Here is a 24,187-nt window from a genome sequence, read left to right on the forward strand (position 1 = left end):
TTTTAGATCTTTTTTAGATCCATGTCTGATTTGATTCAAGCATTAGTTGTCATGCAGCCAGTAATGGATCTATGATTCATTTGCGACATGCTAAGCTATACAAGCAAACTGCAGTTTTGCTGGCCCTACCAGCATAGTCTGTGCTTACCTTTACATCTATTTTTGAGGACTTTGACAGCACTTACGGCTATATTCATGATGCTGTAAGAATCTGACAAGTGCCACGCATAAAAGACCGATTCAGCCCTTTGAAGACTTTAATTATATACCACGACATGAGTCTAATACGATCAGGCAAAGTAGAGTCGTTGTTAAGCTTTATATTTGTATTCAATGATGGCACATCCATTCTGAAACTAGAAATTCGTGCGACACTTATCAGCGCCATTGCAATATTTCTTTGCGTGTTTTTGTGCTTTCCCTCGATGAATACAAGGCATGCAGACTATAACGGTCACCTTCACAATAAGCCAGTCATGTTTTAAACGTTTTTGTGGACGAGCTTCATTTGTGAAATTTTCCAAATTATGGACAACCCTAATAACCATACACCATGTATGGGTTCCGTAGTTGCAATGCGTACCTGTACGTGTTTGCAAATTCATAAAGCTGTACCGCGTGGTTCAAGAGCAAGCTCGAATACTGCACATCGTTGCTGAACACAATCGAGGCAGCGGCAAGAGCGGCAGACGATTCCGCCGCCAAATCGCTACCAGGTGAATTCTCGTTGATTTGATAGGCCGTACGGGGTGTCGTCAATTCCTCAGGTCGAGTCCAAAACTTTTGGTCTTCCAACGGATCGCCAACCTGTGTCGGTTAAATCTCAATCAAATCAACATCAGTTATTAGTTGGATAAAGAGAAGGGACTATAGAAGGTAGAATACAAAACTTCAATATACAGCTGAATAATATATGCATTTCAAAACAAACCTGAATATTTCCGGGTGACACTCGTCAGGGTTAATCGCCCGCAGCTAGACAATTCAAAGAATTTTTCAGGGCTAGTCTACCTTTTTGCCATTCACGGCCTCATTTCGACTAGGGCTGGGCAAAATCGAGTACCTGAGCGATTCGATTCTGAATCACGTATTATGTTTCGAGTCGTGTCGAGTATTCGAATATCACTCATTATGACGTCATAACATAATGTAATACGGCAAAAGTTCAGATATGTACATTTTACGACATTGCAAAGAATATAATGCCTGCTATCTATCACATTAAATGTTTTGGGATGATCATGACTTCGGACATGTGTTATTTCCAGAAACGTTCATAGCTTTGTTATATATGTTTCATATGCTGCGATACGGCCAATCGTGGAAAATAGTATCGAAACTATTATTCTCGTTGATAAATGAACTTTCAGGGGCGAGGAGCGTATATTTTCAGTACTCGACTCTTTTACTATTCGACTAGAATCATTAAATTTATTACTCGATTCAGATTCAAGTACTCGAATCATTGTGTCCAGCCCTAATTTCGACTACTCATGTAGCCTACGGCCGCATTCCAGGGCATATTCGTAATGAACTAGCTAGACACCAAATGCCTATGTTTAGAGTGTCTATGACCATTTCTAGTGCACTCCGGACTAGTCTATTTAATCATATAGGCTTGCTATACGCACCGAAATCACGAGTGGTCACAGGTCATTTTATGTGACCGGACATTGTCGCGCCAACCGCGAAAATTTTTCAGATTTACCCATGAATTTCGTGATGAATATTAGTAGTTTTACATATTACTATCAAACATTTATCCTTTATCAGAACATGGATGTGACCAGATTCACCGGTAGAGTTGATGGAGAGGTGTTTTCGAAAATTTAGAGCAAGTTATAAATGATGATGCATCTTCGGGTGGACCCATTGTTATAAGTCACTTTTTTCCATGCTGTTATTTTTTGACCTCCCATCAGGATTGTCGGTATAGTGAGTAGTACACGATTCCGAATTGGTATTTCTATACGGGGCGCATCATTTTCCTCTGTTGTTCGAATCTGTAATGTGGGACTCTAATTGCAAAGGCTTTACTGTATTAAAATCGAAAAATGAAGTCGCATTGAATTGCGCACAGAGCGAATAAAATTTCAAGATTAATTAAAATCCATCAAGAAATCGGGAGTCAATTCGTACATTCAAATTGTATTTCGACGGCCGCCAATACATACTAATTGAATTACGTGTCCACGGACGCACAAATTTCCTTCTACGGCCACAAGTTGGTCATCCCTGTTGTACATCAACAATCCCAGCAAGCATTCAAGCAACTTTGTTTAGCAAGAACAATTAGTATGTCACCGTGTATGGCGTCACAGGCATGTAAATTCGAATAATCGAAGCGAATTCGGCTCAGTACTATTTCACATGAACTCCTTCTGTTAGCAGAAACTAGGTTGGTGGATTTCGATTAAAGTCAACTCCAAGGTACGAAAATGCAAGAAAGCACGGCCTCTTCCGACGATGCTACATCTTTTGTCTCGTTTAAGAGAGTTATACAACTATTCGGGTTCGGGAACTGAGGTTCACTGAATATTTAAAAGCACATTTTATGAAACAGAAAGAGTTCGTATAAGACAGTGGTTCTCAACCGAGGGTCCGCGAAGCATTTTCAGGGGGTCCGCGAAACCGCTAGAATTGCAAAATAATTGATAACCTAGTTTGTAGTTTTCTAAATTAGAAAAATCATGAGGCAGTTTCGCTTCAAAAGTTCAAAAAACGTCAGGACTCACATCAACAGAATGGCCGTCTGAGATGAAATTTCCCACCGCGCAAACTCCTTCTAATTGCCAAATTTTCAATAGCTTCCTGATAAAAACATCTTTATGCTAAAGATGTTGTGTTGGGGTTTGTGGAAAATATCTAATAGCTGGCGAGCAGTAGGGTGAATGAGGCTGAATTCTGGATTTTAAGTTGTCGGTCTCAGCAAATTAATGAACAGTCGATTGAATTAGAAATTCCTGAAGTTTGTTTTGCAATCTGTCCAAATAAACAGATTCAAAACCTCTCCACAGAATCCCTCTTCTCCTATGATATAGCACACATATAACCGCTATTCCAGAATAACTTCAAAATGAGCTCCTGGACAGAAATGACTGGGCTGGACGTGATACGTTTGTTTCTCAACTTTGGTGCCGTATATGTTGTAGGCCTGCGATATATGTGGCGACCATACTCAAAGATGTCGTCGGAAGCGTTACGCGTTGTTATTACATTCTCCTCTACCTATATTTATGGGAATTCATTCATATCAAATCGAAGGTTTGCATTTACAAGGCACTATTACAAGGCACCACATATTTCAAGAAATACAGCTGCAGAATTCGCTTTCAAATAATATTTCTACAAATTGTATGATGTGATTTAGAATTCAGAAAAAAAGGTCCTGTTCTTGCTGTTTATCACTAGCATACAGTTAATATTTGCACAAGACAGATGATGGTTGCACGATAATTGAGTTAAATTTAACCTAAAACTTGAGGGGGTCCGCAGGGGTCCGTGAAGGTCTAAAAGGGGTCCGCGACGGCAAAAAGGTTGAGAACTACTGGTACAAGATCTAAAGCAGCACCTCGGGTTTAAGCGATCTCTTCGCCCCGATTATTCGAAAATTGATACCGGTGACGTCATAGTTGATGATATGATTGTGGATATGCAATGTTCTTTCCAATTCTTTACTATAGTTTCTGGCGATTACCTCTGACAAATGTCAGCCGAAAATACTCGGGTTAATTTCATTATGAATATACTATTCAACTGAAATAGATTTCCTCACCTGGCCCCACAATATGTTCGGAGAGGGGTGAGTCTTGACGATGTAGTCGGCTCCCCATTTCAAATTATCGAGCGCATTACTCCATTCCTGAGCGTCGCGATACCCCTCCTCAAACTCGATCATACCCCATGCGAGTAGGGTGACAGTGGAAGCCAGCGGAAATCCATATTTCACATTTTCAGCTCCTGTACAAAAATTAGTCCTCAAGGCATTCTATGATAAGGGTTATTCCAGCCTATTCGATGTTGTTCAAGGTTTCCCGACAGTTGCACATACAAAACTTCAGCACACTACACCCGAGCATGGGATTTTGTAATCCTAAAACCAACCCTAGCCTTCACCCATACCATACTCCAAAGCCGTCTCCTAACCATACCATTACCAGGGTGTCATACTCTTTCTGGTAACATAATGGGTACATATTTGACTTGTCCACAACGTTCAAACTGTTATTACGTCATCAAGATTGATACTAGAATACTCGACCCGACTTGAATCCTAATACTCGATTCAGAAATGAATCACTCTGGTATACTCGTACATACTCGGACATGTAAATCACTTACCATCATACCAACCACCGGACAGGTCAACTCCCACGTCACACCCATCGTGGAGATTGGAGTCCCCCCGCCAGTACACTCGGTTGTTAATCGGCAGTTTTCCGGCTCGTTGCGCTTCGTAGAATAGCAGAGACTTGTGAAGAACTTCGTTGTAGTCAAATTGCAAATTGTCTGTACATTACACGAATAACGGTGAAGTACCAGCCATTGATTTTTATCATCGATACTATAAATTCAATTAATAATAACATATTTAAAAACAAAGATTGGCTCCCTATTGCCTGTATAGCAATAAATAGGCTACAACGTACCATTTCAGCTGAGGTGGCCAGTTTGGGTTAGCATATGTTCTCCGATGACGCTTAAACGTCCTCTAATTGGAAATTCGTTCTTCTTTGCAGCTTGGACAGCTGGGCTATTTTTTTTTAGTCAACACCAGAAAGTAACGTTAAAGAGTAGGTATTTCGTAAGTCGAGTCAAAGTGACGACCTTTTTTATTTTTTGAGTCAACACAAGATTCCTGGAAATATATCGAAATCCCCTGTTTTCAATTTCGGTAAACCAAATTTTATGATTTGGTAAAAGCGTCCTTTTCCGATTCCAAAATACGGTAACCCTATGGTCAGTAGCGATATAATTCTTCTTGTTCGGGGAATTCACGGTGGGTATGCCTACTTGCACTACTGAGTCAAGTAGATACGCTTTTAGACTACTTTCACTTCTACTTAATTGATTTTTAAAGCGAAACTACTTACTTTTGTAAACTTTCGATTTTGTGAAGTAGGAAGTAGATTTCGGAAAGGTTTGCATCACCTTTACGAGTGAAATAACCATGACAATCCTACGAAATATCTTGTCCTGGGAACTGCGTATTTTTTCGAAAATTACCCCTATTCATATTTTCACAAGTCATTTTATGCTAGCTGCGATGGCACATATTGATCTAGATATCCCTGACTTACTAGAATAATTATACGACCTCTCGCTTTCTACATCTACTTGAAGTATTTTTGGCATATTTTGGACATCGCTGCTTCTACTTGGAATTGAGTATATATATTCGGTAATACTTCTACTTCTACTTGACTAGCAATGCTGACTACTTTGATCGCCTCTGTATTTAAGTCAGTCTGGTCTTTGTCACGTACGACATGACTGCTATGGCCGCAACTTAAATAATACACACCTTATCCACCAACATAGTTAACACGAACGCAAAGTTTCGAGATAACTGTATGCTATTTCCAGCTGTACCTGAGCTCGACGAGGGCACAAAGTTGACAAAAGTCTCCCGGCTTACAGGTGGAAGCAAACTGCGAAGTCCACTGCAGTCTTGTGCGGGAGGAAGCACAGTTGTTGTCTGGATAAACAATATGAAATTTAGCTTCATAATGAGTTGAAAGAGTTGTAGGTATAATCGCCACCTTGTCATACAATCTCGTGCCTACAAAAACAAAAATGCACATTGCTGTAGAACAGGGGTCACCAACACGCGGCCCGCGGGCCGCATGCGGCCCGCGAGGTCATATTTTGCGGCCCGCGGCTTGATTTGGAGAAACTTTGAAAGAATAACGCGCAGTAAACCATGCCGAAATTGATTTCAGTTGAATCATATTGTTGTTGTTGTTGTTGTTCAAAGTAAGCCATTCTTCTGTGCCTAATATCACTATTCCTTCGGTTCGGCATGGTAATATCATTCCATTGAGGAATAATTTGCTGATATGAATGGGCATATAGCTTTGACGAGCAATGGCCTACCACTGCCAAGACCGGGAGACTTAATAAACGACTTTGGGCTCACCAAGAGACCATGCTTTACGAGGAGATAGTTTTCCAGCAAATAGGCTACCGTGTCTATAACTAACCCCAATATCGATTCTTTAATCCTGGGGCGGCCAATCTGCGGCAGTAGAAGAAAAATTATGCGGCCGTTGACACTCAATTCAATCAGGATGTGTTGGCGGCTGTCAATATTATGCAAATTGAATTTTCGAATTGACTCCCTAATTAATGAGAGGTTTCAATTATTCTTGAAATTTTCTTCGCGCTAGGCGCGCTTCAATGCAAGTTGATTTTAGATTTTAATACAGCAGTGTCCTTTGTAATCTGAGTCCCACAGTACAGATGCCAACAGCAGAGAAAAATGATGCGCCCCATAAAGAAATACCAATTTTTAATCGTGTTGTCCTCATCCCGAATTAATTTTTTTTTTGGTTGTACTGCGTTTGGGCGAATCCAATATATTCCCACTAACGACAATTCTAATGGGAGGTCAAGAAATAACTGCATGCAACATAGGGGACTAATGCGAATTGACCCACCCAGAGATGCACCACAGCATTAAATTCTCTAAGTTTTTGAAAACACCCCTGCATAAACTCTACGGGTGAATCTGATCACATGGGCCGAGAAACGATGAATATTTGATAGTAATATGTGAAACCATACTAATATCTAATGACGAAATTCCCTCATGAACGTGAAAAAATTTTCGCGCCTGGCGCGACTACAGTACGAATCCCTGTCGCTCTTCGCAACATCACTATTTTCACGATCTCGGTACCCGTAGTAAGCCGTTATGAGTAAATAGATTTGTCCGGAGTGTACCAGCAATGGACATGGTGAGTTGAACGTGGATATTTGGCCCCAGTTTGTTTATTACCACCATGTACCGCAATGCGGCTGCGGGCTACATGAGTAATCAAAATGCAGCCGTGAATAGCAAAAAGGTTGGTCGCCCCGGTTTAGTTGCTACAGAGTGTTATCAGGTATCGTGTGCAGCTCAGAGTTGAAAATATATTGAAATTGATGAGTATGATATTTTTTGTTGTATTAGTATTTGTTTAATAAAATATTATTCATTTTGTGGTGGCTATGCCCATCGCCCATGTAAAAGAGGACAGCTTTGTACTTACGTAGAGTTATCACACGTGGTTGTTAAGCTGCGTTGGCTATGTTCATCTCGATATCGAAGTCATGCGGCCCGCGGCCTCTAGGAATTTGGAAAAGTGGCCCGCGACCCATTTTGAGTTGGCGACCCCTGCTGTAGAAGGCCAGAAAATAAGTAGGCTACATGTACGTATCTGGTTATTGGAAAAGGGTTTGAAGGGAACAGGGAAAAACTTCGACCACCGCCGTCGGACCAAGTCTAACAGCATTGAGCCCTGTTGTTACTAAAGCAAACGACTTGCGCCTAGACCGCGATAGCTTATCTACATACTCCCTCTGACTGGACCTCAGTGCGCACTGCGCATACCTACAAATATCGATTTTACAAATCAACAAACCGTCCATTGTCAGTGCGCACAGACACAGACTATTTTGTATAGTTTAAAATCCGAACCTGTGAAGTCGTCACGGTCGCCGTAGAGGTCATAGCTGTTGTTGACACAGGGGAGACGGAAATGGGAGATTGAGAAATATTCACGCTGGTTGCATTATCGCAATAAGACACGGCAGCTGATAAATAATGAGATTTACATCAACTTTAACGCGAAACAATAACTTCATATTGTTAGTTTATTTGCTAATAGCTTTTCGACTGACTCTCATCAGTAGAGAACGTCAGTAATAGGGTGAATCAAATTCGAAGTGTAGGAACTATATACTGAACAGAACATGCGTAGGTTACGAATTGTAGCCCCTGGGCATACCTCACATATAAGCACACGAGCCTATATTTAATATCTTACAATTTCCAGAAACTCACCAATCGGTACGGTTGGGACATTGTAGCTGATCAACACATCAAACGTACGTATGTCTTGCAGCACATTGTACCAGGACTGTGGCCTCATGACAAATACAGTGCCATTACTTGATCCCGGTACTACTTGGACCTGCCATGCCTGAGAAGCAACCCGGAAAGCGATTTAAAAGCTGTCAAACCGAACCGAGCGAATCAGATATGGTAGGTGTGGTTCGATCTCACATTTAGTTCGTTTCGGCCACAGTTAGCCTATTGCAGATTATATTGAAGCAGCGGCAGAGACCGATTCCAACTAGCATCAAAACGATATTTATACAATAGTATAGAAACAGGGACATGAGTTCACAGAGTAGAAATGAATAAAAATTTGACCGTGATTTCGCATTCTTAAATATGGTAACATCAAATCAGCATCATTGTAAGGCCAGATTGAATATTATATCTGCAATGGAGATGAATTTCTTACCATCACAGCAAGTACTGGCACATCAAAGACAAGTTTAATTGCCCATGAGTCATGTTGAATATTTTGCAATCCTGTCATGTTGACGCGAGCGTGACTTCGTACATCGGATTGGTAACCAGGAAACGCCGGGCCGAGAAGCATAAAGGCAGAGGCAGCTTCTGAAATGATGAAATAATGAGTTTGTGATATTTAAAGAATTTTGTTGGAATAAAGATATGCAGTTTATTATGCACATACACTTGGGAATTTTACGTCGGGTCTGGTCACACTTATACGCTGGCCAGAACGGGAGGTTTGTACTCACGCTGTGTACATCCCGATGACGTGGCAGTAGTTGTAATTGGAACAGTTGTGGATGTGTCAGTAGAAGTCGATGCAGTGGTAGCGACAGCTGATGTCGCTGTAGTCGCAATGGATGACGTAGCCGTCGTCGCAATGGTTGTTGAAGCAGTCGATATTAATGCTGACGCAGTTGATGGTATTGTTGACGCAGTTGATTGAATTGTTGACGCAATAGTAGTAGTTACCGCCGCCACAGTAGTAGTTGCCGTTGATGACGAACTTGTGCTGCTGAAAGTAGTGCTTTGTCGTATACACTGACCACCAGACAATGAAACATCGTAGAATGCTGCCACGCCTGACAAAAAAAAAACAATTACGAAAGAAGTCATTGCATGATAGGACGACAAATTTCATGAGAGAATCGCATGCCCTGTTCATCGTATACATAGACATTACTACACCTGCACTGAGTGAAGACGTAATGCCCACAGGACAGTTCTGCAGGTTGAATGTGATATTGAATTCAGCAAAGCTCGAAATATCGATGTTATAGGCCTGATTTTCCAATAAGAATGCCTTTCTGGACGGGTCTTCTTGATATATTTTAGCCACCCACGTCGCAAACGTACATTGAGACGGTAGAGATCTGAAAATAAAAATATTCGTCACCGGCTAATACTAATTGCGCACTTTCTAGGCTTGGGTATATCGAGTAGCAGAATGAAAACTATAGTTCTACACGCAACCGGCCTGGGGTCGAACCCACGACCTCAATGGCATTCTCAGAAATTAAAAAAAACATATTACAATTCGACGTCTAGTTTCCGGAGCTAGCTCTTAAGTGTCTAAATATACAGAGGAAGTAAACTAGCCAGACGCCCGACAAGCCAGCAAGCTATTGTAGGTTTGTGTGAAAAAGATTAAGTCACAAACTAATATTTCTTATAGCTCGCCTAAACAGTTGACTTACTGAGGAAATACAACCAATACCGTCCATCCTTGAGTTGCTGTTTGTGTGTTGGTTACTGCAACCACGAAACTTGCCCCGGTCGGCCACGTTCCAAGTTTGACAAATGATATTCCCGAAAGATTGGGAATTCCGCAGGACGTTGGCGCTGCGCTCATCATCACCATAGAAGCTTTGATTTCAAAAATAAACATCAATTGATCTCGGTAAACACAAACATGAGAGTAAACGCACCGCTCGACATATTGCTTATCGAGGATGAGAACAGGACAACTTCCTCAGTCATAACGTCACTTTCCTCGACGTATAGTCGCTTTGTCAAGAGTGATTTCAGTCGCTTCTTTTTGGCATCGGCAACTGCCGGTTTTATGGAGCTTTTTGAGAATCTGTTGCTTTTTCTACGCAGTTCTGATGAAAAAATGATATTAACCGAATTAAACAATCATATATATACGAATTAATTCGGGTCGAAATCATCCGAGCCCTGGGTAATTAAGATATGACTCAGAATATGTTGAAATGTATGTAATCTCATGGCAAATACCAAAACTCTACAGGTACCCTTTATAATGTTGGCATTGCCTCACTTAATGAGACATATACCTGTATGTTGTGGTCGGTTCTCACCGGTTCTATAGAACGTCTCACAAAATTATATGACAGTGGTTCTTAAACATTTTGAATCGCGACCCAAATCTGAGTTTTACAGGCATCTCGCGACCCAGGCCTCGCATACCTAAATTAAATCATTTCTATTGTTAGTATGCTACGTGTCTTCTTAAACTTATGGCACATAATTCTACATCTTGATGCAATATTCATGCAACAGGTCTAAGAAGACTATAGGCCTACGTGAGGCTATCTTTAGACCCGACGATATATTATTATATTATATTACTATGATGAAACATGTTGTTGTTTCGTGAAATCCGGTAAAGTGTCGCAACTCATAAATATTCGAATCGTTCACACATACCGGACCAAACTAAAAGCAGAACACCTTTTATTAGACACACGAGACTTCAAATTGGGGTGCATTATTTACGTCTCCGTATCACATTTGTACTGTGGGGCTCAGATTGTAAACACGGGACTATTCTCCTCTGAATACTTCGACGACCGGACATATCAATATCGAATGTCTCGGCCTACAAGGGTTTATCGCGGCCGATCGTTTTGGAGCTGGACTTCGCGCAGGCGCATGTTGACCAAAACTTATGTCTTCATTAGGGCTCTTCAAAAATGACGTTTTCTCTCAAATCGTACTGGCTACTTGATAAAATTGTTAGGTTACCTAATTTAAGCCTACACACCAAATTTGGTTCAATTCAAACCAGTAGCCGCATTGCTACCGGAGAAGAAAGTTTTTATTTATTATGAAAAAATAAATAACAAAATATTTGAAAATTTTCTGTTCACCCCATGAATGTGTTGGGTTGTCTATAGAAACGATGCTCACCAAATATGGTTCAATTCCAACCAGTGGAAGCGGAGTTATTGCCGTCGAAAAATTTGGATTATGAATAAAATAGTATTTACGGTGATCGATTCTTTAATTATTTATTATACTGGTGCCCACCGTAAATACTCCGCATTTTTGAAGAGCCCTAGTCTTCATGTGTCCCGCCACGTAAAGGTTCGGCCCCGAAATTCCCGAATCTAATATTCACGCACCCGTGCGTTGTCCACCCCTAGAATAAAACATCCCTAACTGTCCCCGACGGCGTTAAGCGACACTAGGAATATACCGTTCTTTCACAATTGCGAATTCAGTTAGTTGCATTTCTGTAAATTATGCGTATATCCAAAAACTAGGGATGCAGCAGTTACAGCTCGCTCTTTCCCTCCCTCCACCCTGCCTGATTAGCATACCATAGTTAGAGCTTCCCAGCGAATCCAATGTCAGACAAGTTACACGAAGCAATTTGTGTAATAGGCATATTTTCATGATCCAGCCATATCGTTATAACCACTTTTGTTCGTGTCACTATTGTACCCGACACAAAGACCTCGGCTGGATATGAAAAACCAATCGACATGAGATGGCACCAAACGCGAAGAAATTTTTCTCTTGCATGAAATTCAGCAAATATTACATACATAATGAACGATCCCTCTCGTAGCAGTCAATCACTTTTTGTAACAGATCCTGCTGAAAAATTTGACTTTTGTGACTGACACAAAATTTGAGTCCCACCACTGCCGCTACGACATATATGAGATAATTGCAATGAATTTGAACTTAAATGTATATAACCACATGCCATTGCTGGGAGCATTGATGATGCATCGTGAAATCATAAATTTGCTGTAAGTCGCATATGCGCGTCGAACGCATTTTTTGTCAGTTTAACATACGGTATATGATAATAAATTTATCCCCGACATCACCATTATACACGAATGATTGAAGAGAAGCCTTGTTGTTATTAATCAATCATACTTCATAAGATCTTACTTCGTCGTTTCTTCCTTACTATGGCTTTGCGCTGAGGCACGCTGAGTTTTGATGCATATCTTCTGATAAGAAAACTAGGGCTTTCTGTCCATGAAAATACATTTTGGTGTCTTCTTATGCTTTCGATGTCTGTATTCAGGAATAATTAATTTAATATTAATCGAATAATACAAATCAACCATGGTATAGGAAATAGTATACATAGGCAACTCAATAGTCAATACTCTTACACAGCCATAAAGAACATTTGACCTATACGACTCGATTGCAAAACTCGTTTCTCAAATAGAAAAGTAATCCAAGACGCGAATAGTATTTAGATTATTTACCATTGTCAAGCTTAGGCCATTCCACGAATTCGTTGCAACGATCTTCGTTGCAACACTGAAAACACAAAGCGTCTTCTCTAGTTCCTTGACATAGAAATTTGTTCTGGGCCTCCAGGCTCTCACATACGTCAAGTTGTTCACATGACTTGTCGTGAATCCATTTGCCCTTTTCCCTGCGCATTGTTGATATGCAACTTTCCTGCGAAAATACCAAGTCATGTATGGATTTTCGGCAACAATAGCTCATTCCATCACCGCTTCAGTTGTGGGACAGGTAGTATTCCTGGCGTTACACTCCTTCTCGGAACCAGCATTAGCACATGCGAAGCATGTAGCAGCTGAAAAGTGAAAATAAAAATACAGCGAAGTACAATTTGCTCACATAGTTTTTCTGTTTCTCTCAAATTGCGCTACGTTAATGTTGATCGTTGTTGATGGGAAGTAGCATATTTCATATGTAGACTATACGATACATACGATATCATTGCTCGAAGAGGGTTTAAAATTGAAGGTAAAAGTAGAGCGTGTACGATGGCATGTATTGGCGGCAAGTTCTGATCAGGTGATCTTATGACAAGGTGCTGGTGAAGACGTGCATGCAATTTGTCAGCCCGTTGATACTAGAAATAACAGCGAACCCGAACTCGGTTTGCTATTTTTACATTCGCTATATTTTTAAATAGTGCGTCGGGGCCTACGATATCGTATGTTATTTCGTGACCTCCTGTCTGCTATGTCAAAAGATATTGAAATGGCCCAAACGTAATAAACTAAAAGACGCATACGACTTCATATTGGTATTGGTAAATAATTTTTCTCCGCGATAGGGCATTCGGCGCCAGCCATTTAGGCGCCTTTGGACAATTAAAGATCGAAGTTTTCGGTCAAGGTTTTCTCGTTGCAGATCGTTCTGGCACACTTCTCGCAGTCGCATGTTACATGGCCTAAAATTTCATATTTCTTGGAGGGTCGTGACGCGGTAATGGCCACGGCAACATTAAATCGCGCATAGCGTGAAAATTTATTGCAAAAGTTGCATTATTTAAAAAAAATTCTATTATTTATGTTAATTCACGAAATAATTTTGGGCTGCCTTTGAGCTAGGGCCACCCCCAATTGGAGGGGGGGTGCGGTAGTAACGGTCCTGGTCGTACACCAAACCAAACGGGGGGATGGTAGGCTAAATATCCGTTATGAGACCTTAGAATAGTAATTTGTAAATCTAAGTTCCAGTGAACGCAAATTTCACATGTAGACATTTATCACCAGTCATTAAACGATTTGGATTGTCTACGGTGCCTATCTATAATACAATCAAGCAGAAATCTGCTACGAAGCCTACTATTATCTCATTCAACCATGCAAATCATCAAATGAGATTTATACTAGTTCACTTGGTGAAACAATTGTAAATGAATTGGAACGATACAGACTAGAGCCAAGTCATTTTAAAATAGCAATGATAAATATTTTGGAAATGCCCTGTTCGATTTGAATCACTTCGCAAACTATTCTCTCACTCTCAATGAGTTCAGTCCTTACTACAAAAATTAATAAATCTGTCCTACGAATCATCTTGGAGAATCGGAAACATTCTTATTAGAAATCCACTTGATTTTAAATGCACAAGAATTGCGATGATGAATGGAAAGGAATGAGCCGGAACGACTTGGTGAAATCTAGTTCTAGATATCGCAGGGTGATATCGATCAATCGCAATCACCCATTGTGGTCTGCAAATATCGCAGAGAGTCATATAATACGCTGAAGAAGTAACAAAGACCGACAAAATGTATATTGGCATGAGACTTTTCCAAATTAGAAATTATTCTACCTAGGCTGTGATTACATGGTCTGCTAAGTTTCAAAATGAATTGGGATTATGAGAACCTTGCGACAAGGCGAAAAATAACATGTCCTACATTTGTCCTACCACACTCTCCTACCTGCACACGAAGACACTATCGACAGTACAATTGAAACCACCGTCACAGATGTTCGTAAACACATTTCCTTCGAGAGGGAATTCGATACTTTCCGATATATTCGTACAGGGGGACTTTTACTTCCTTGCCTTACTGCAGGCAGATTGCTAAATGATGCTTTGCAGCTGGGAGATGGCTAAGTCGTCTGGTTCAAGTGCAATTATGATTGAAAGGAATTAATCTATCAATTTAACGCAATTAAAACGTCATGTGTATATCGTGGCGGTGATTTTAATGATGGTTGGCGAGTCACTCAACAACTTCGGCGACTGAACGATCCGACGGCAGAACGCCTAGTAATAGGGTAAAAAGACATTTAAAATTTGTTGGCTAGATTCGTTCAATTGAAGTAAATACATTGTAGCCTACAGCTAATTGCCAATTTTAAACCTTACGCGATATTTTCCAGGATATCTTTAAAAATCTGTAGTCCGGCGTGATTTTCAATTTTCCTACCCTATTAATTATAGTTTTCTGTATATGTAACTGTAACTGGGCGTATTGTACTCTTACAATATCGAAGTGCCTGCTATACCAGTAATTCCAATTGATTCCCGTGAAAGCTATATGATCTTGATTCACGACTCTCGTTCTTGCAGACAGGATAATATTACGCAAAAATTGACAAGTTAAAGCCGCATAAGAGTTATAAGTCGACTTGCAGAGTACGAAATATTTGTCCGAAGCACACGTTGTGCCCAGGCCTACTGCACATGATCTACCCACGCTGCAGGAAATGTTAAGGCGTTTCTTTGTGGTATTTATCTAGGATTACCATATTTTGAGATTCGAAAAAGAGGACACTTTTCAAAAATTCTGAAAGCCCCATTACCGGGTAAGAAAACTGGTGAATTCGAAAATAACCAAAACTTATGTGTTGACCAAAAAAGGTCATCACTTTGTCTCGGCTCCCGAGAAACCCACTTTTTTACGATACTTTTGTTGTGTGGACTAAAAAATAAGGTCGTCATTTTGATCGACTCTCGCATTACCCACTTTTCTACAATTCTGCTTAACAACGTCGACTTTTACACGGTATTTTAATACTTTTTCTGAAAAAAGAGGACAAATTCCCAAAAAGAGAGGACTTTAGGCATCCTCTGAGGATATTTATTTTCTGAAAAAAGAGGACACCGACAATTCGTCGTAAAAGAGGACGTATGGTAGGCCTAACCCTAATTTACGTTAATTGTACCATTTCGCTGGCATTGTTGTGGGAAACCAAAAGATGTCAATTCATCGCAAGGAATTCCGTACTGTCATTCAAGGAAATCGATTCAGAAAGGTATCAAAGGCCCAAAGTATCCTACATCTATTCGATGCAATCATATCTTCTCAGGACAAAAACGCCTCGAGCTGGTGCGATAACACGATATGGCCACGAAAAATGGAGATTTCAGTGCAAGTAAAGCCGTTACGAATATTTCCTCAGCACTTACTTATATCGACTACACTGTCGAAGAGAGTATATAGGCACGGGAGCCCTGACCCCGCGCCTGAGTATCGTAGGCCCCGCCTTACCATAATACTAAATGATACATCTTTCAAGAACTTCACTAAATTCCACTACTGCTAAAATACAAACGTAGTAGCATTATGTCCCATTCCAGATCCATCGTTTTAGAGGAGTTGGGCACCCTTCGAAGTTGTAGCTACGTTTCATGCACTAAGGATCACTGCCATCTGAGTGTAAAATTGCCAGATTTACTTCTTGGCAGAGTTGGGCAGACTGAATAAAAGAGGTCCAAAAAAGCAACTGCCCAGGTGCTTCTATTGTCACCGATCATTACATATAATCTGCTACTGCCGAGTATCATTTCTCATGTACCCTTCTGCACCCCTGGCCGCACCATAACACCTGTTGAAGAGCACTGTCGTATTCCTATCCACTGTCACCCAAGACACAAACGCTACAAAATGGACGCTCTCACAGGTCTATTAGAAATAAATTGGAAAAATTAACAACCGCACACAGAAGAATGAAACCAAGACGTCTGAAGATCAGTCTTTTTTCTCGCTCTCCTTTCTAATAGATTCGATCGCGAAGCCCACAACAAGCGCGGTCAACGTAAAACCCTGCGCTAAGACGCGACCTCGCATCATCTGGTTCGATACTTTCTTGTTACCCATATTCGCGATGCCTTTAAAGAGGAAATACACGGTCCCGCCAAGTCCTAATGGTATAAATGGGTTTTTCTTGACTTTGTCCCACACCATCATCGCGACAGATTCGTCCTGTTGCTGCCACTGTGACGTGAATCCCTCGATGGGTACCGAGGTGAATTTTCGTTGCTTCACTTCGTCGGGAATTTGCTGCATGATTTCCTCTTGAGTCATCGGCCGATTTTCGCTTGCCATGATCTGAGAGAGTTCAGTAGGTTTAAAACCAAAGATGTTCACTCGTCAGCAAAGATCTACTTATGGTTTTTCGAAGTGCTCAATTAGGTTCTGCCTACCTGCATTATCAAAGTAGTTATGTTCACAGAATACCTGAACTTCACAGTCTTTTTTGGCAAAATCACTTAATTTTAGACTTTGGCTTTGAGAACGTAATAAGTAGTTTGGGGACTAGTTTGCATTGCTTTTATGTGTGAATTCGAGTGAAAAGCACCTGTATCACGGTACATGAATATATTTATCATAATATTATTATATTATATTATCAAAAAATGCACCTATTTGAAGCGTCATTAGTTATTTTGCGCTACTTGCGAAGATGCATCTTGCGATTTCGGTAAGTAGCCAGGGTTGTAACGAAGTCGCAAGGTTCCGAGTCATGGTTTTGACTTGAGTCAACTCGAGTCGTTTTCAATTCACCACTGAGTCAAGTCCAAGTCAGCTAGTAGAGGGTCAAGTCCGAGACAGTGTTTTGACTCGAGTCAGAGTCCAAGTCATTATGTTCACTGTTCAGTTTTCAGTGCAATCCGGTTCAACCCACTTTTTCCAACTCTGCTCGAGTGATATAGAATGGCTCGCATAAGTATTGGAATTTTCATTTTCCTCAGCCCTATTATCCAACTATCAGGAGTGATAGACGAATTACCAATAATGTGGTAACTTTACTATTCTTCGAAGTTACAGTGAAATGTCTGTCCTGGCCGTCCTAGTCTCATGCACATTAGGGTTGTTCAGATTTGAAAAATTGTCAGGAAACTTGGATGCTTGTGACCAAAATGATGGTTTAGTACATAAAAACACTTTTATGAGCAATTTTGGTCATCTTCATCGTGATCTTCTATCCCCGAAAATCCCCCAAAGATCCACGGGGCAATTCTCCTTACTACTGGATATGTAATGTTGAGCACGTCACCGGTATATAGCTTTTGTGACGTTATCAGTTGAAAACAGCCGTGAAGAGATAATATATTGCAATAAAATAGCCATGTTTTCAAAATAGTACTTGAATGCAGTCCTATAAACGCCACATGCACATCGATTTCACTCTGCACAACCTGTCTATCATGCTCATGGGAATCATGTATTGGTTGCACCATTGACATCGGCTTGATTTGGATCGTACATTGAAGAAACGCCGTTGGGTTGCAATTCGTGAACAAATACTGATATTACCTGCTAGTTTTCAGCCATAAGGTATTATTCAAAGGTATGCAATGCCAGTAATACTTTTCTCAATTTCAAATCATCTGCATAATACCGAGTTATCTTATTTTATGGTAGACTGCAATTTAGTTGCAGAAGAATGTCTGAAACAAAGTGGATATGGGTTTTGCGGACCAACCATGAACCAACCATGAAGATTCAGGTCTGCCCACTATTTGGTCTGATATTCTGGTCACTATTCGGTCGGATATTTATCTGAGTGTATTAGTCACTCCAAGCTACCGACTCTAGATGAGGTTCTACTACATCCGCCATATCTGAAACAAAATTGCCCCGAAACTACCGCACAACGCAGGACTATGTCCTTCTAACTGTTGAAGATGTTGCCAACGTATGGAATATGACAAGAATACCTATAAGGAAAGCGCTGAACATTGTGTTGATGCATTGTTTCAGGCATTCTTCTTCAACTAAATTGCAGTCTACCATAAAATAAGATAACTCGGTATTTTACAGATGATTTCAAGTTGAGAAAAGTATTACTGACACTACATACCTTTGAATAATACCTTATGGCTGAAAACTAGCTGGGAATATCAGTATTTGGTCACGAATTGCAACCCAACGGCGTTTCTTCAATGTACGATCCAAACCAAAGCCGATGTCAATGGTGCAACCAATACATGATTCCCATGAGCATGACAGACAGGTTTTGCTGAGCAAAACGGAGATGCATGTGGCCTTTACAGGACTGCATTTCAATAACATTTTGAAAACATATCTATTTTATTGCAATATCTCGTCTCTACATGGCCGTTTTCGAATGATAACGTCACAAAAGCTATAAACTGGTGACATGGTCAACACTACTGATCAAGCAGTAAGGAGAATTGCCCCGTGCATCTTTGGGGGCTTTTCGGGGATAGAAGATCACGAGGAAGATGACCAAAATTGCTCATAAAAGTGTTTTTATTTACTAAACCATCATTAGGGTCACAAGCATCGAAGTTTCCTGATAATTTTTCAAATCTGAACAACCCTAATGCACATGCATGTCATGCACAATAGCACAAAATACAAAAGCAAAACAAAAAATGAATCTAGTCGAGTCATTTACCTCATTTGAAAAATTGACTCGAGTCAAGTAAAGTCACCAAAAAATCGTGACTCGAGTCATTACAACCCTGTAAGTAGCCACCACCGATAACTGCGAAAGTATGCCAAACCTACTTGTCAAAACTATTTACTTGAGTACTTTTCATATCTTTCATTTTCTACTTTCAATCATGGTATTTTGACAGGTTTTGGAAACTCTACTTCTACCTAAGAAATTTACTGCGTTACTACTACTTCTGCTTCAGTAGCAACGCTGACTCCTTACAGTTACACACAGGGTTGTAATGACTCGAGTCACGATTTTTTGACGACTCGACTTGACTCGAGTCATTTTCTCAAAATACGGAAATGACTCGACGCGCATGACTCGAACCAAGTCATATGACTCGAGACTCAGACGGCCAAGACCGACATTTCATTGTAATTTCGAAGAACAGTAAAGTAACCACCCTATTGGGACTACGTCTATTGGTACTGGTACTTGATAATGCGACCAGAAACTGTTAAAAGTGAGGAAAATTAGTATATCATAAATGCGAACCATTCGATATCATCAAGCAGAGTCATAAAAAGTGAGTTTAACAAGACTTTAACTGGAAACTGAGCAGTCAACACAATGACTTGGAGTCGGACTCGAGTCATAATACCATGACTCGGACTCGAACCTGTACTCGATGACTTGGACTCGGTTGTGAATTGAAAATGACTCGACTTGACTCGAGTCAAAACCTTAAAAGTGAGAATGACTTGTGACTCGGAGCTTTGTGACTTGGTTACAACCCTGGTTACACCACCTCTGCTGTGTACGACATGGTATCAAAAATGTTGGTACGTATTTTCTCATCTGGGAACTATACAAATATTTCGCATTCAACATAATGACATCACACTTCAGTAAAATATGCTACGACTTCAATCACCTGTTACATATGCGACGTGACACCTGCTAGATAACCTTTCCTTAAATGAAGTATCAGCTCAGGGTACAGTATGGTTTGGTTTATATTCATTTTAAGCTATTGGTTTTTGGACAAGTTGCTAAATCCCTATATTGCTATTCCACATTTGATCATGGAGAATGTACTCAACGAAAGAGATAACGGAAATTACGACGAGACTACTCCACAGACGGTGGGACATGACCTAGTGACTAATATTGTATAATTCAGTTTCAATAAGAAAATTTACCACTTTATTCTTTTTGAATCGCTTATAACTCAGATACTTGTTGATATTTCCAACCGTCTTTTTCTATTTCCACAAGGAGCTTTTTCAAGTCTTCGAGTCTTTTCTGGTGAAGTTCTAAAATTATAGATATAAATTGTAATTTGAACGATGCAGGGCACAAAAAACACTAACACAGGTAAATCATGGTTTGAGAGTAGAGCAAACGATATATGCGATGCTACAAAGCAAAGTTCATGAGCATCTTCATACAATCACCATTGGTAGGCATACTTAGCAACTGCCTGCAAAGGGGCTTATGAGCTCCATCAGAGTCATTCAATCACTTTTTAGCCGAATAATTTTCATATGTTAATAAACAAAAGAAGACAAACATGTCAACACATGATGAAACGTATCACAATCGTTTAACCTCTTCACGACCAATAATTTCATTAGTAACAATCAAACACACTTTGAAATGATTTGACAACACATGACAAAAGCAGTATCAATACCTTTTACAGTTTCTCTTTTGACGTCTTCGATCTCAAGACCAATGTCAACGGTCTGCTTTATGTTGATTTCAAGTTCTTGATGGAACACAGAGAATAGCATTAGGTCAAATGAATGCGGAGGCTAACAAAGTGTCTAGGCACAAACATTATACAGGCGTCTCAACAACGCAGGAGTAGACATGATATAACAAGAAATGACAGCTAGTAGCAGTAAAATAGCATAGAGATGAACTCTTTGATTACAGGAATTGGGAAATAGCAGGAGTAAACAATTCTGTTGGCTTTGATCTCCTTCATTATATTTTTACACAACTTCACAATTAAATGCAGCAATAGATATTTGCTATATGAACAGTGAGAAAAAAGTGATTGATTGCACATAGCAATTGTTTGAGTTGATACACAAACCTTGTACATTATTCAAAAGCCTGCAGAGGATATTTTTTCCAAGGCACTCCAGTAATATATTGAAGTGAGTAGATTAGTTATATACTATAAGGAAGGAAGGAAAGGACGTAGTTTATTTTTGTCCTATAAGCCATCATATGGCAATGAAAATCCTTACTGCAATAGGAGGCTACCCGGAAGACTGTCAAAACTTGTAATATACCATTATTCAATTCATAATGAATAATCTTGAGTCCCTATCCCTAACAAAATGATATTAAAAAATATAGCAGCAGTGGTGCAAAGAACTAACAGATCAGGCAGGGTGGCACGAAATAATTTCCTTCAAGCCGCCACCCTCCGAAATGGAACAGATCATGGTGTAATATTATTATCAGCAGCAATAATAATAATATGAAGCACATAAGAAAATATAGAACCAAATGAAAAAATACTGATCTTGAAAATGAAAACGGTAAACCAAAATAGGAGTATTAAAATCTCTGACATTACAGTAATAAGCATCAAAATAATAAGCACAGACAGGTTGTAAGGTTCACAGTGAATTATTTACCCCGTAAACCGGGGTAACTTTGGACAATTCTCAACAATTCCGCTTTGTATCTTGGAAATGCTAGGGTGTAGGAGAGGCAAGTTTTGTGTTTTTTTTTAGGTCATGGAGCAAAGATTAGAATTAACTAATCCAAAATCTTCATGGTCATAAATAAGTACCTTATTTTTGTAAATTATCCGTGTCCAAAGTTACCCGGCTGCATGTGGGGTAACTTTAGACAATGTAGTTTTTTGTATGCCTTTACACTCTATTGTTTATGAAACCTCGTAAATGAGGCTTATTTGGTAAGAGTTGATGAGAGCAGTGACTAAAACTGAAACAAAATAGTATATGTCTGGCCTATTGCATGATTTTTACCTAATCCCCCCCTCCTAAAAAAAATAGGTAGTTTATGAAGGCTAATGCCCCCTTATTCATCCCTTATCTCAATTTTCCCTCATGCCTTCACCAATTGTGACTATTAAATAACAATGGTGATAAGGGGTATCCCACTGGCAGTGTCAGCAAACATTAAGCATGTTAGCGTGATTTATTGCCGATTTCAAATATATTACTGTTCTTGAAAAGATACATTTTCCCTTTCCTATGTCCTCTGATGGATATATTTGTCGTAATTTACGATATCCCATATTCAGCAGGCGCATCTTTAGGAGTATGTGATAAGTATTTGAAGTAGCTTACACCCGATTATAATCTCTCAGCTCATTGCCTACTCATTTTTCATATTTTGGCAAACTCTTAATTTATTAACCTTCTCATTCCCTTTCAAGAAGCCATCAGGCCGGTCATAAGGAGTATAGTTGACGATACACTTTGACACAGATGAAGCAGCCACTTTCCAGAGCTCTAAATATCTCATTTTTCACTGTCCAAAGTACCCCGTTCTGATAAAATTTGACGGGGTAACTTTGGACATCACATTTTCTTGTATTGATCTAAGGGTGAGCCCACTGACATTTTGGCCATGGATTAAGACTACTTAGAGGTATCTGCTGCCAAGTTTTGAATCTATGAATCACATGCTATCTATGTTTGGTTGTAAGAAGTTTATTGGCCATCAATTTTGACGAAATTGACTCCCTCCATTAATTTATCAATGACTCAATGTTGAGTCAAGTTTATCTGGTAATGAAATGAATCCACCTTTTATAGAGACTACTTGTGGTACTGTTGCCTCATGAAAAAGAATTGGACATCCAGCGGCAACCCTTTTTCATCAGTAACCATTTAAATCTTTTACTGCTTAGCGTCCAAAGTTACCCGTAAATCCAAAGTTACCCCGGTTTACGGGTATGTCTGATACTCTGACATGAATCAAATATCACGGATTGCAATAAATTTACAATCAAGGTTATATGCGCCATGTATAGTATAGGTATATATTGAATGAATCAGAAACACATGAACGTAATCGACAAGTCATACAGTCAAAATCGACTCATAACTTAAGTGTAACCAGCTTACCTTGCTCGCCCTGCTTGTTGTTGATACTGGAGTCTGGTACCAACGTCTTTCTGGATGTCATTTATCATTTACTCCTCGTCTGATGTCACTGCTATGCAAGTTTCGCAACAGTACGAGGGTCACGTACGCACTTGTGTGACGTAAGTAAAACCTTACGTAATTGCAAATATGACGCAACCTATTGCTTCATCAGTCAACACGCGTGATTCTGCCAGAACAGAGTCAGGAATGTATTCGGTAATTAGCGCTTTATAACGGAATATATTCAGTAATAATATTCAATAATAATCATCAGACCATCTCTTCATCTGAACAAGTCAATAACAAGACACACACAAGGTAAAATGCGGTAAGACACATTGCGATGTAATGAACAGATAGGAGGATGCGGTTGCAGTTGCAGTTGCGGTCTCTTACTGGCATTCACCTCGACCTAGTGCCCGATGTCACAGTTCCTTTTTTGATGCTAATCTCTACTCTCTATTCCGCGGCTCTTTCATGCTCTTTCCATTTTTCGTGAGTGTGTTCTTTCATCGCGTCTTTTTTCTAGGCATTTTTGACGCCGTAAGAAGAGGAGTGCGGAATAACCTCCGACGCGGAATCGAACCCGGGCCGCCAGGGTAACATCACTACGCTATCTTAGGGTTGCCATCAATGAGCTATATGAACAATAAACATACGTCCGGAATTTCCGGAATTTCACGGACATGTCCGGAATTTCACTGTTAAAACTGCGTCTGGGAGGAATTTCTAAAATATGCCTAAATGTCCGGAATTTTGAAATAAATAAGCTCATATTTTTTCCTAAATCTATATAAACAATATTATTTTGGGGCAAATTTATGCTAAATGAAATTTTTCTTCGTGCT

At 39.9% G+C, this 24,187-nt stretch overlaps 1 protein-coding gene and 1 long non-coding RNA gene across 2 annotated transcripts; one reads left to right on the forward strand and one right to left on the reverse strand.

Annotated features, from left to right (window-relative positions):
- Positions 1 to 16,455: 16,455 nt before the first annotated feature.
- Positions 16,456 to 23,519, reverse strand: LOC145458806 (HIG1 domain family member 2A, mitochondrial-like). The gene is made up of 4 exons (XM_080337299.1): positions 23,319 to 23,519; positions 20,894 to 20,968; positions 20,400 to 20,513; positions 16,456 to 16,895 (listed from the first exon to the last, which is right to left on the reverse strand). Exon 4 carries the CDS (start codon positions 16,890 to 16,892, stop codon positions 16,536 to 16,538), a length of 357 nt encoding a protein of 118 aa, XP_080193425.1. The 5' UTR covers positions 16,893 to 16,895; positions 20,400 to 20,513; positions 20,894 to 20,968; positions 23,319 to 23,519; the 3' UTR covers positions 16,456 to 16,535.
- LOC145458809 (uncharacterized) lies at positions 21,254 to 21,552 on the forward strand. The gene is made up of 2 exons (XR_013921192.1): positions 21,254 to 21,369; positions 21,413 to 21,552. It is a non-coding gene; the product is annotated as an uncharacterized LOC145458809 (long non-coding RNA).
- Positions 23,520 to 24,187: the final 668 nt, after the last annotated feature.

The sequence above is a fragment of the Botryllus schlosseri genome, chromosome 16 (assembly GCF_051294905.1).
Source record: "Botryllus schlosseri isolate E-star chromosome 16, Bs_hap1, whole genome shotgun sequence".
In the NCBI taxonomy this organism is placed as follows: Eukaryota; Metazoa; Chordata; class Ascidiacea; order Stolidobranchia; family Styelidae; genus Botryllus; species Botryllus schlosseri.